Here is a 13,097-nt window from a genome sequence, read left to right on the forward strand (position 1 = left end):
AACTCTGTTTCAGTTTTTTTTTTTTTTGAATGGCCTCGGAACCAAAAAGGTGAACAAAAGTAATAACTAGAAACAAAAGGTAAACCATTTCCAATGGGTTTCCCAGCTGTAAAGTTGAGTTAATTTTACATGATGGGATGTTTGTTTGGTCTGTGTGCGGTCTGAGTGTGTGTTCAGTGTGAGTGTGGTCTGTGTGCATGTATTCTCTCTGTGTGTGTGTTCTGTGAGTGTGTCTTCTGCGTGTGTGTGTGCCGTATGCTTTTGTGTTCTGTGTGTGTTTTCTGAGTGTGCTCTGTGGTCTGCATTTGTGTGCGTTGTACATAGACCTCTGAAGAATAAGTCCCGCCTCCGAGGCTCCGGTTCCCCCGGTAAAATGTCTATGGGCAATAACATGGGTTTTTTGAATGATTGTACATAGCAAACTCTGTAGGTGGCGAAGAAGTAAAAGCTCCATCACGTTTTGAACTATACACTTTTTCCATCTAGCTTCGACTGTGTCTTTGGATTGTCGGTGCCGTTAAAGTAGTAAATTATTATTAATGCTACTTTAACGGCACCGAAAATCCAAAAACCTGTATGACCACACCCACAATTATGTGTTTTTTTAATATGTAGCCTACATATTATAAACATATATAATATTGTATTATATACATATATACATACATATATATATATATATATACATATACATATACATATATATACATATTACATATATATATATACACACACGTATATATACATATATATATATATATATATATACACACACACACACACACACATATACATATATATATATATATATATATGCTTCACATCATTCACACTCGTGGTCTATAAATCCCCTTGTCCTGTTTGATGGCTAACTTCTCTTCCAATTTTAACCTCTCAAATGGGTTTTTTAACAGAAACTCAACACTGTTAATCAAAGCTGCAACACCACTCGCCATGTCTGCATCTGATATAGAAACGACGAAAGATACCGGTGGAATAATTTGAGTTAAACCAGTTCTAGAATGTGACCATGGGGCAAACTACTTTACGACCATATAGGCGTCTTCTAGCACGGATGGCAATTGTTATTGCAGCCTGCAGAGTTATGCATTAAACATACAGAGGAACGCGTCCGTTGAGCTGCCCCACCCCAACATTGCGTGACACGTTAAACTAGTATCGCCACAACCGAAGGAACCTGGCGCCTCGGTGGCGGGACTTATTCTTCAGAGGTCTGTTAACCCCTTTAAAAAAAGACACGTCCTAAAATGTGTGTTTGGGCAATGCCTTCCCCCCCCTCCCCTTCTTCCTCTACTCCGCCATGATCTTCCTCAGCTGCTGCACCACCTCCTCCGCCCCGGCCCAGGGCACCGTGACCGCCCTGAACACCCCGGGCATGGCCTCGTGCGTCTCCGTGATCAACCGGTGCATGGGGAAATCCCGCCGCGGGAACGCCACGTCCCGGGGCCCGAGGACCGTCGCCGGGCAGAAGTCGTTGGCGCCGTCCCCCACGTAGAACACCCTCTCGTAGGGACGCCCGCGCTCCTTCGCCCGGCGCGTCACGTACTCCCGGAGAACGGCCTGCTTGCACATGTTCTCGGGGCAGCGCTGGCAGTCGTGCGAGTGGAAGGGCCGCAGGACCAGCCGGCCGTCCTTGTTGAAGGTCGCCGGGTTGGTGAAGATCCGGTGGAAGAGCGGCCGGGCCCCCGTGCGCCGGAGCCACGCCTCCACGAAGAAGGTGTTGGCGTCGGACAACAGCACCACCTCCAGGTCCTGCGGGGGACGCGTGCGCAGGAACTGGAGCAGGGTGAGCATGCCCGGCGTGGCGGGGAGCTTCTCCATCACCGCCCGGATCTGGCTCTCCGTCACGCCTTGCTCCGCCAGGTAGGCCAGCACGCGCTGCATGTACTGGTTGTAGTGGCCCGGCTGGTAGGTGTCTTTCAGCCAGTCGGGGAGCACCTGACCGGGCGCCGCCTGCACCACCATGTCGTCGCTGGTCTCGTCCACGATGGTCTCGTCAAAGTCAAAGAAGATGAGGAAGCGCTTGTCGGGGGAGATCTGGGGCAGGTTGGAGGCGGCCATGTTGCGTGTCGCGGTGTGTCGGAGGCGCGTGGGCTCCTCGTCGCCTGGGGGGGGGTTTGGAACATAACAGCAGTTGAAGACAGAGTCGCCCATGATCGCCTAGGACGCCACCGCAGCGCTGACTGCTGCTGAGGGGCACAGAAACACTAGTAGTGTCCCGTCCCTCTGTATGTGGAACATCCCACAAGGGGGCAGGGTATGGGGAGGGCTCTGCCAGCGCACCACAGGGAGGAGAAAAAACCGGAGGAACAGAAACCACATGAGATGATTTCCAAGAAGGGAACCACCAGTAAACAATCCAAGCTCAGGCTAGCAAGTGAGAGGAAATGGGATATCCCAAATATTCAGAAAGCAGATCCCCAATACGATATTAATCAGTGATTATTAGCATGCACGTGACCGGTTATTTTGACATATAGCTCAAATGTCATGAGAAACCAATCAAGACATTAAAATGACAAGCGCTTTAGTAGCCTACCCTTTAAAACAGGTTTGTTCAAGTAGATTTCGTTGGCCTAGAGTCCGAGTCCACTGGCTTCAGCTGAAAAAAGATTCAATTTAAAATGTCAAAATCACTGACTATTAAACAACGCGAGCAATTGCATATTAGACAGTGCAATTGGTAATAAAGTGTTTTCCTGCTAAAACGAAAAAAAGTCAACGAAAGATGTATAAGCGATAAAAAAGACGCACCATAGGATTCTCGATATTGTCCAAACGTCGTCCTCGTCCCAATATCGCGACAATCGCGTGCGAGCTCGTTCTCTTTCTCGATCTGCGAACAGCGCTCTTCTGGTGTGCCTTTATGTGCAGTCAGAAAACACAGACACGCGTGTGACGTAGACGGCAGTTGAAGGAATCCTTTGAACCCTCCCCAACTACAGATGAAAGCCATTCATCTGGAAGCGTCTTCCATGGGTGCGGGGTCACTTGTGAATTTCCTCGCCAATAAAACGCCAAGCGAGATGGCATGACTGACTAGATAATTGACCATTGATCTAGGAATTCGATTCTTGTCCTATTGTAACATTCAGGATAGGCTACAACATTTAGGGTTCACATCCAGTTTGGCAAGTCGACACAGGGTTTCCCGCAGAAAATGTGTTAGTTAAGGTGGTGGGGTTTGCCGTCAGATCTTTTTGCATGTCGCTTTGGATAAAGGCATCTGCTAAGAACCATAACCATATTTCAGTTAAATTCAGCTGAGGGTTGTAGAGCCAATGCAAAGATTGATAGTTGAGTGTGGATGAGTTGCGTTATGGTTTGACAGAAATCAGACACTGAACATAGAAACCATCAACTTCAATCTCTTATCTTCTCTTAATTGCACAACCTTTGAACAATTATCTGTTTTCTGTGGGTAAGATGAGGGAGTTAGATATGCTTCTTAAAATCAAAATCAGTCAATACAAGAAAATGCATTTCCTGCAGAAAATGCGGTGAGTGCTGTAGTACAAAGTGAGGTTGAAAATGTGTTTTAATAAAGCCACATAGATTAAGACATAAAGAAACGTTAAATGGCTTAAATCAAGTGAAGGGATTTGAACTGAGTTCAAAAGTCGAGAAATGGAGTAAACAATGTAAACAAGCACACCATTCAAAAAAATGTAAATGGTTGGAAACAAATAAAGTGACAGCTGAATGAAAAGCGCAAAGCATTGCTAAAAATGCAGAAATGTAAAATTAATTGAACTGAAGAATCGGAAAGGTCAAATGTATTGCAGTGCACTGCTGAAAAACCTGGAAGCTGAAATCGTAAACGGACTGACGCTGAATTGCATTACCTGAAGAAGCAAAGTGCTGAAATACATTGTTATAAAAGCTGGAAGCTGAACTGTAATACTGTCAAAGCTGGAATATAGTAGGCCTAGTAATAGTAGGAGTGGTACTAGCTGTAGTAGTAGTAGTAGTAATGGTAGTAGTAGTAGTAGTAGTAGTAATGGTAGTAGTAGTAGGAGTAGTAGTAGAAGTAGTAGGCCTAGTAGTAGTAGTAGTAGTAGCTGTAGAAAAAAAAACTTTCGCTTTTGTGCTTTTGGTTTGAGCCATATTTTTGCTTGTGAGTGAAAATGATAAGCCAGCTGATCAACTGCAACTATCAGCTGATCGCGCGCCTGTAATCTAAACAGAGAGGCGTGGCGGGAGTCGCGTTACCACAACTGTTTATCAAAATCATTTCAGTGGAGCGTGGATGCAGAACATTCCGTAAACGATATGAAAACGAAAGTGTGGACGGAGATCGTTTTCATTGCGAATGTGGGTTTTTATATGTACCCGGGTTAGTGTGGACAAGGACTTAGTGGTCCATAAACTTCGCTGCGTTTAGCCTGCAACCCTGCGCTTTGTTGACGTGCGTTAGACATGAGAAGATTGGCTTTCCTTCTCAAACTAGGTTAAAATGGCTTATACAACAGTTTAAACATTTCCCAGATTAAATCGGACTTTACACTTCTGCTGTGTTCAAACTTTTAGCGACGCCCCTGTATACGATGAGCTATTAATAACGGTGCCCCCCCTCAAAGCAATCAAGGCCCGTCCACAAATCTGTCTGGCGCCGGGTCTGCGAATAGGCCCACCTCCCCTTATCGGCGGGTTCAGACATCTGCGACTCCTCCTCCGGCCCCTCGCCGGGTAGGTTTGATGACGTTTGATGATAGAAGCCAAATGGCAATGTACAGATGTACCGACCTACCATCTCTCTACCCCGATGAAGAGAGCCCGCCTGTACCTGCGGCCCACTCACTCACTCAGTCACTGGCGGTGAGTCACACGTTCACTCATCCACCGACCGACGCCTCGGCTCTCTCCAAACCCCTGCTAGATAACAGCCGCTCCAGACCTACGGTGTCAAACGGTCCAGGATCCATTCGCAGCGAGTGTGCTGAATTATAAAATGTAACATCGAGACGAGGAGAATAAATTACATTCGCCCACTTTGCATATACTGAAGGGCTACTGATTAGACGTCTGCTTTTTGACAGATATTTGAATATTTGTAAGTGTTTGGACGGCTTTATGAACATTTTTGCATTTCATTATGTATTTCATGAGCACACGCAATGGATGTCCTTTGTTGTCAACAGAGGAAAAACGAATGAATTAATTATCACGAAGTGGGGTATAGCAGCATATTTTTGCCGCGACAGTATACAGTTCACGGTTGCTCTCCAATAAAGGTTTAGGCCCATTCTGTGCCATGGACTACGTGTTACAAAATCCAAAATAAGTTGTTGTTCAGTCGAAAAGTAACAAATGAGGGGCAGGAAGGGATGGTGGCCCAAAAAGACCACAACGGCCACACAATGCAACACAAACATCAGGTGGCTTAACACTACGGAACAGCTGAGAGCAGAAGAACTTCGTTAACTTTTTGTTAACTTTATGCATTTTGTTAAAATGCATTTGCAATATATGCATGTTTGGGAGACATTTAGCAAAACATGCAAAACTCCCAATTTTCTTGCCTATCTTCAGCCAACATTTTGTGTATCTTCTACCGTAGCCCTATTTTTATGTTATAGTTCACGGCAAACCTACTGGAGCATATTTAATGATACAACAATACATAAATGAGTGCTTATCATGGCTACTTGTTTTACTTTTCAAAGTTAGCAGTCAGTTACATGAACATTATCAAAAAAGGCCCAACATTTCCACTTATTCTCAACCTCCGGAAACATACAAAAAGACAAACCAGGACATTTTAAAGCTGCACATTTTGTACCAGATACAATAATAAAATACGCAATGCTACATTAAGTGGTTAAAAATACAAAGGGAAAAATGTATATTGATTTTTTTAAAAACATCTTTGAAGAATATACAATGTTATTATTTTTTTTAACTAGTCAAGAAGTTTAGTAGAAAGTGCATTCTATATGAAAAAGAAGAGGAGGAGAATCACACAGCACACTGAAAGAACAGACCAGGAGAACTGAAATAAAAAATAATGCATTTCAGATGATGTTCAGAAGAGCTTGTGTGATAATAACCTAACTGGGAAAAATGTGTATTACACTTTTAGAAGAGTGGGTGTGGTCCATATCAGATAATTTCATTGTGAAATTACAACAAAACAAGGACAAGAAGGAACTTGAAATAATGAGTAAATAAGTCATTGTGTGCTATGGTCGCTTCCACACCACCACTCAGACTCTCCTCCTCTTCCCTGACTTAACATCCAGCCACCGAATCACCTGCTCCTATACAGACATAAGCTCACTCTCATCCACCCGCTCCTATACACACTCTCACTCTCATGAACCCGCTTCTATACAGACACAATGTTACTCTCATCCACCCATTCCTATACACAATCTTACACTCATTCACCCGCTCCTATAGACAATCTTTCTCATATCCGCAATGCATTGTCTCTCTCGCTCTCTCCCTCCCTGGTGCCTATAGCCCACACATAAGTAAAGTGCAGAGGAAACACAACTGAAGCATTTAAAAAAAATAATAAAATCCATACTGAACAATAAAGCAAAAACAGTACAATTGGGGGGAGGAGGGTGACCCCCTAGACGTGGCAGGATAGTTGTGGGTCTCTTGGAAGGTAATGCAGACTACCGTTGTTCCGTTGAATCGCTAAATAAGACGAAACAGAATCACTGTGCTAGACCTAAATGTACTGCTATACATCGCCGGCCTTGGTGAATATAAAAGTACTGGAAAAGCAGCTTTTGGTATGGGAGCCACAGATTACATCCAGACAGAACCAATAGCACGACACGTGCACACAGACAGGACAAACAAGAGGGCCAAGGCTCAACAGCCTTTTTTTAAGTACTTATCAAATAACAGTGCGGCACAGGGCGAGAGGTTGAAAAGTTTCATCAATAAAGCAACACAATTACTCTGTCCATATGCTCTGCCCTTCCCCTCCCCTTTGAACATTCGCACAGTCAAAGAAAACATCAGATTTAAAACATAATTTCTCATTTGATGCAACAGTGCTTGTCTATACATGGAGGTGTGTTTTGAGAATACAGAAAGGATACCTCTACCCTTCAAGGTTTTCCAAAGGAACATCCTTTCGAACTAAACACAGAAACTATCTATTTAAAACTGCTATTACTCCAAGTAAAAAACATTCACTGTGGTAAGACCAGCCGCTTTGGCTATGTGCATCCAAGTATGTATGTGGTTCTGTCAAAAGAGAAGACAGAATAATCTGGGGAAAAATAGAAAAGAAAAAAAATCCACCAGAAAATTAAATTCAGATTATCAGAAAACGTGAAATGGGGAAAAATGTATTTGTGACTTTTAAGCACGGCAAATTAAGAGATGCAAAGTCCATGTGTCGTGAATTGTATGAAACGGACCCGTATTATTCTGACAGTGGCAAGGAAGTAACGGAGACGAGAAGAGAAAAATAAAGAAAGGAGGAGAGAAACGGAGGGCGCAGAGAAATCATGGTGGGGTCAAATGCCAGGCCCTTCACAGTGGTAGTATGTCGACAGTCAACTGTTTTCAAAAAATATTAGTTGATCAACAGTACTAAAAATCAGAGGTTAAATGGATCAAACTAATTACATAAAAAGATCACCGGCCATACAGAGTGTTTCTTTCTATGATTCTAAGTTGTTAAAGCAAAGCCCAACCTTTGTTTGTTTCACTACACTGTGTCAGACTCGAGTGTCCCGTCACAAATCACATATTAAACCGTCAGTCCGAATGGAAACCTAACCACAATACACGTAGCACTGGAATGGAAAGCACCATTTTACCATCATAAGCCAATCAGCCATTATCAGACCTTCTCTACATCCAAGCTTCTTAGAAAACCTCTCCAAAACATCCCACTGTGACCTACAAGGTCAACTGTGGTTTGACCTTGTGATGTGTGAAGCACCAGAGAGGGATGGGTGAAGAAAGTCAAACATTCATCATACGTAACCGGGCCCAAGGGAGCTAGCTTGCACTCAAAAGAAATAAAAAAAAATAAAAAATAAAAGCCCAGGCCAGTGTGCAATCATCAACCAACTTGACATCAAGAGATGAACGGTTGTGTGTGGACCAGAGGTGGGTCCACTAAACCAGGTTAATACTTTTTTCTGAAATTTCACAGAAACGCATGTTAAACATGATGAAAGAGCAACAGACATAGAAAACATTCTCCGCCAACATCACTGTGCACCACCAACATGATCTGAAGGGATAGGAGGAAAACAAAAACAAGATTGTAAATCTGTCAGTGGATCCTAGTTTCTCAGTGAACACCGCTTGACTAACGCGTGCACTGCGAGTTAATCAGTCCAAGGCTTGTACACACACACACACACACACACACACACACACACACACACACACACACACACACACACACACACACACACACACACACACACACACACACACACACACACACACACACACACAGTTGTGTACGTATATGGCATGTCCTGTCCTTATCAGTTCTGACCCCTTGCCCAGTAGAGCAGATGGGAGGTCTGGGTGCCAGGAGGAACAGGGGGGGGGGAAAGGGTGTTCTGAGAACAGAGCTCAGTGGTGTGGTGCACTCGGGCCTTTGTCTGGGGGGGGCATGTGGTGTAGGTAACCGCTGTCCTCCAGGCCACAGTGGTTGAGGGGCTCACTCTTGAAGAGCGCTGGGGGAGGTGGGAGGTGGGAGGTGGGGGGCACCGCCACGTGGTGCTGGTGGTGCTGGTGGTGGTGCTGTTGTTGTTGAGAGGGCGGCGGGGGCGGCGGCGGTGGAAGTGTGTGCTGAGGCGTGCCTGGGTGGTGGTGCTGATGGGCAGCGACCGGGTGCGGATGATGGTTGGCGGGTGTGACGTGGAGCTGCAGGTGGGAAAAGGTGTGGCCGCCCCCGGGGGGGGCCCGGGGAGCCAGAGCTCCGTCCGAGGGGCTCAGGGAGACCATGGAGGTCGAGGAGGAGGAGGAGGAGGAGGAGGAGGGGTCGGCGACGGCGACGGTGGCGGTCGAGGGCTGGGACCCCAGGGGGCCCAGGTTGGGGCCGGAGGCGGAGTGGGGGTTGGAGAAGATCCGGAGCGGCAGGGACTGGCCCTGGCTGGTCTGCAGGACCACGGGGCTGGTGACCCGGAAACACTTCTCCTTGTGGGCCTTGAGCATGTTGGAGAAGCGGAAGCGCTGGCCGCACACGTCGCAAGGGTAGGGCTTCTCGCCCGTGTGGGTGCGGCGGTGGCGCTTCATGTTGGGCCGGCTGGTGAAGCTCTTCCCGCAGATCTCGCAAATAAAAGGCTTCTCTCCTGCCGGGGGGGGACAGAGGACAAGCGAAAAAGACAAAAATAAAACAAATGCAAACAAAGAAAACAGGAGTGCTGTGTGTGTATCCCCCACTGATTTCCCTTATCTATTCCGTTCTGATCACAGGGTTCCCGATTCGACTGCTTTTCCGATTCGATTCGTTGCGTCAATTTTGCTTGGATTTACAGTTAACTCGGTAAACTAAATGCTGTGGATTGTATGAGGAACCCGTTCGACTGGTGCATTATTGTAAAATTATTAATAGTTACATTAAGAATTGACACCAAAGCAGTTACAAGAATGTATTTTTTAATTAAGCTGAGCACAACACAATATATAAGTTAAGTTGTTCCACCTGATCCACCTGTATGCAGACGACACAGTCTTATATTGTGATGCCCCTACCCTGTCTCAAGCATACCAATTGCTACAGCAGTCTTTTAACTCACTACAGAGTACTTTTACCAGACTGAGATTGATTTTAAATGCCAAAAAAAACCAAGGTCATGCAGTTCACTTAATCACGATCAACCTCCACTTCCCTAACAATATCCACCCTAGATGGCCAATGTATAGAGAAAGTCCCAGTATACAAATATCTAGGCTTTTGGATTGATGATAAGATCACTTTTAAAAGTTCACATTGAGAAGCTGGCCCAGAAACCGAAAATTAAGGTTGGATTTTATTTTAGAAACAAAGCATGTTTTACTCTTCAAGCTAGAAGGACTCTGGTAAATGCCACCTTTCTTCCTGTATTGGATTATGGCGACATCTTATACATGAATGCTGCCTCAACAACCCTACACGTCCTCAATACAGTTCAACATGGTGCACTACGCGTTATCTTAAATGCCAAATCACACAATCACTCATCATTGCTCTCTCTCTGAGTCGACTGGTTTTAGCTCTCTCTCACTCCGCAGATGGACCCATTGGCATATTTTTTATAAAAAGGTATTATTGGCAAATTGCCTTCATATCTTTCTGATCTTTTATCCCAAATGCACTCATCTTATAGTTTGCGTTCAGATAATCTTATACTCTTAGACACTCCGAGAACACTGACTGAGCTAGCTGAGACAGCTTTTAGTCATGCAGCTCCCTGGTGCTGGAATCACCTTCAAAAAGATTTTAAGTTATCTGTTGCAATTCCTCTTAACCATTTTACAAAATTACTCAAACAATTTAGATCTGACAATTGTAAATACTTTCACTAAACACACCTTGCAGTGTGTTTCAGTGTGTTTTTTATGTGTTATCTGTCTTACCTGTTTCTTGTAATCTAATCTTCCCAGTGTTAAGTATGTTTTGTTGAACCTGTCTTTTCTGTGCTCTGTTTTTGTGTTTCGTCAAATCTTGTGCAATGTCTACGTGCTGTGATTCTATGTTTTGTCGTATTTTTGTGTAATGTCAAAGTGATCAGTTTTTATGCTTCATGTTTTTTTGTGCAATATCTTTATCTTTGTATGTCAGGGCTCCCTTGAAAAAGAGGCTAAAGGTCTCAATGGGACTCACCTGGATAAATAAAGGTTAAATAAAAAAATAAAATAAAGTTGAAGAACCAAAAGCTGGCCACACGAGAGTAACGGAGTTAAAGCTTCAAGCATCCGTGGGGAAAGGTACAGCATATGTAAAAAGATAACCCAGGTTAGAGTCCTACACGTCATTCCTCCTCTTCTTCAACCCACCTTCATGTCTCTCTTCACTGGCCTGAGCATCAAAAGCACAATAACGCCATAAGATGAAGAAATACAAGAAACAAATGGGAAATTCTATTTCTTTAATCTGGCCGTATGAAACCCATATGAGGCACATGTTGCGCTACGACTGTGGCATGGGGGGGGGGGGGGGGGGGGTCCACGCTACAACGCTATGCAACACCTGGCAAATCGTGACACAAACCGTGACCGAAAGTTAACTTATTTCGGTTTCTTTTGCCAGGCTCTAGCTAAAAAGCTAATGAGTTACTCTCTTGAATTGAGACCCCCCCCCCCCCAGTCAATCCACCCAAACTGTACGAAACTGTGTGCGATTCACACTACGTAGAGTGGAGACGAGCAGGAGAACAACAGAAGTCTAGTGGAACGCCTCTCTCTATGGAGCTGTTCAGAACGTCAGCTGCAGCCCACGCAGACCTTGTTTTCCAGGCTGCCGGCCAACTCTCCAAATATCCCCTCCCTGGGCTTTGTCGAATGTGTGAAAGTACTCCCAACAGCGAACATCGCAAGGTGACGGTGAACATGGCAAACAAATGGAGATATTTTGTGTGCTTTTACAAGGTTAAAAAAAAGGTTCAGTTTCAGTTGTTGGCAGTGAATAGCTGGGTGTGTGTCTGCGCTGCATGCATGAACCTCTTCGAAAAAGGGACAGTGGACATCGCAAGGTGACGGTTAACATCAGCCCTATGGAGATGTTTTATGGGCTAACAAGACCATACAGTTTGAAAGGTCTAGTTTCAGTAAATAGCCAAAAGGCGTGCTGCTTGGCCGGGATCATGGCCGTGTATTACAGGGTACAGCTGGGTGTGTCCCGGCTTCTAAATTGAGAGAGGAACGGGTAATTGCACCTTATGAATACCACACAAATAGAACTGTCTGGGGCGATGGAAGGCAGTGTGTCCACCCACTGCTGAACTTGAATTTGGAGACGTGCGTGTGCCATTTGCCTCTTGCCTCGCACTGCGCACAGAGTTTAGCAGTCGTGGAAATAGCAACAGGAGCATCTGTCTAGGTACTCATTATAAGCCTCCATCCATACGAGGCTCCCCTGTGATTTCTCTGCTCCCCTCTCATTACAGGAGGCGTGGCAGCTCTCAGTGGAACCTACTACTGCACCGGGCGATTTGTGGACCTCCCGTTTCTTTGCTTTTTTAGAATACACAAATTGTCCTGTTCAAGATCTCCTGATGATAACTGATGCTGTTACACTGTACTGTCAGGGCAGTGGCTCTGAACCTTTCTGTGGCAGGGTAGGGCTTGACGGTATAAACTGTAGAGAGCTACACCTGTATGAATTTGGCCCCATGATATGAATTTCAGCCAAACCAAGATTAGGGGAGAAAATGCAGCTTTTACCACTGATCTGTGGAGAGCAGGGGTCTTCAACCTTGGGGTCACGACCCCAAGTGGGGTCGCAGAGGTACTGCAGTGGGGGTCGCAAAATTATTCTTCGATTTTTTTTTTTTTTTTTTAAATACACATTAACATGAATCCAACATATACTTTTTCAAATATGCATTCAATAACAGTTATGTTAATGTGTATTCATGTTATTATTCATGTTAATGTGTATTTTCAGTAACTAACATAATACATTCATGCAGCATTGATGAAAGGCTACCCATGAATCATTGCGGTAAGTATCTGACACCCGATTGAGTCAGGACCTCTTATCAAAATAATTGTGAGTTAGGTATTTTGTGAGCCACAATGGCTGGAGCTTTGTTACTAAGCCTTATTATTGTACGCACAATAACAAGTTATGTTTATACATGACACTATAGGTTTGTCCTACATGTTATTGTAGGGTCCAGTGGCCGTCGGTTTGTTTTTAGAAGTGCTGGGGACAATAACCATAAGCTTGAGTGTGGTTTGAAAAGTGCTGGGTACCCTTATGTAAGCTATTCATCCATTCAACGCTGCATTGGGGGGGGCTTACCCGGGTTTGTGTGGACAGGGCCTTAATGTGACCTTCCACTGTTCTTCATTGAGAAATACTCCAATGTCGATACGACAATGAAAAACACTCAAATATTGTATATAAATATGGAACCGTTGTTTGTGTAACAAAC

At 44.7% G+C, this 13,097-nt stretch overlaps 2 protein-coding genes across 4 annotated transcripts in view; both read right to left on the reverse strand.

The window, feature by feature from the left end:
* Positions 1–830: 830 nt before the first annotated feature.
* phospho1 (phosphoethanolamine/phosphocholine phosphatase 1) lies at positions 831–2,861 on the reverse strand. Of its 2 annotated transcripts, none has more exons than XM_084488366.1 (3): positions 2,776–2,861; positions 2,561–2,623; positions 831–2,126 (listed from the first exon to the last, which is right to left on the reverse strand). In XM_084488366.1, the coding sequence occupies exon 3, from the start codon at positions 2,080–2,082 to the stop codon at positions 1,312–1,314; it is 771 nt and encodes a 256-aa protein (XP_084344492.1). In that variant the 5' UTR covers positions 2,083–2,126; positions 2,561–2,623; positions 2,776–2,861; the 3' UTR covers positions 831–1,311. The 2 variants fall into 2 exon arrangements, with proteins under 2 accessions (XP_084344492.1, XP_084344491.1); XM_084488365.1 differs by having other exon boundaries at positions 831–2,292.
* Positions 2,862–5,649: 2,788 nt separating this feature from the next.
* znf652 (zinc finger protein 652) overlaps positions 5,650–13,097 on the reverse strand; it is a 19,984-nt gene continuing 12,536 nt past the window's right edge. For both annotated transcript variants that reach the window (XM_084464998.1, XM_084464997.1), the window contains exon 6: positions 5,650–9,308. In XM_084464998.1, the coding sequence (XP_084321124.1) occupies positions 8,587–9,308 (722 nt within the window). In that variant the 3' untranslated portion in view covers positions 5,650–8,586. The remainder of the gene's footprint in view (positions 9,309–13,097) is intronic.

This window comes from Micromesistius poutassou (genome assembly GCF_964030765.1).
Source record: "Micromesistius poutassou genome assembly, chromosome: 1".
NCBI lineage: Eukaryota > Metazoa > Chordata > Actinopteri > Gadiformes > Gadidae > Micromesistius > Micromesistius poutassou.

What these genes read in the sequence shown, in the direction of transcription:
- phospho1 (XM_084488365.1), bottom strand. Translation starts at nt 2,175, where the DNA reads ATGGGCGACTCTGTCTTCAACTGCTGTTATGTTCCAAACCCCCCCCCA.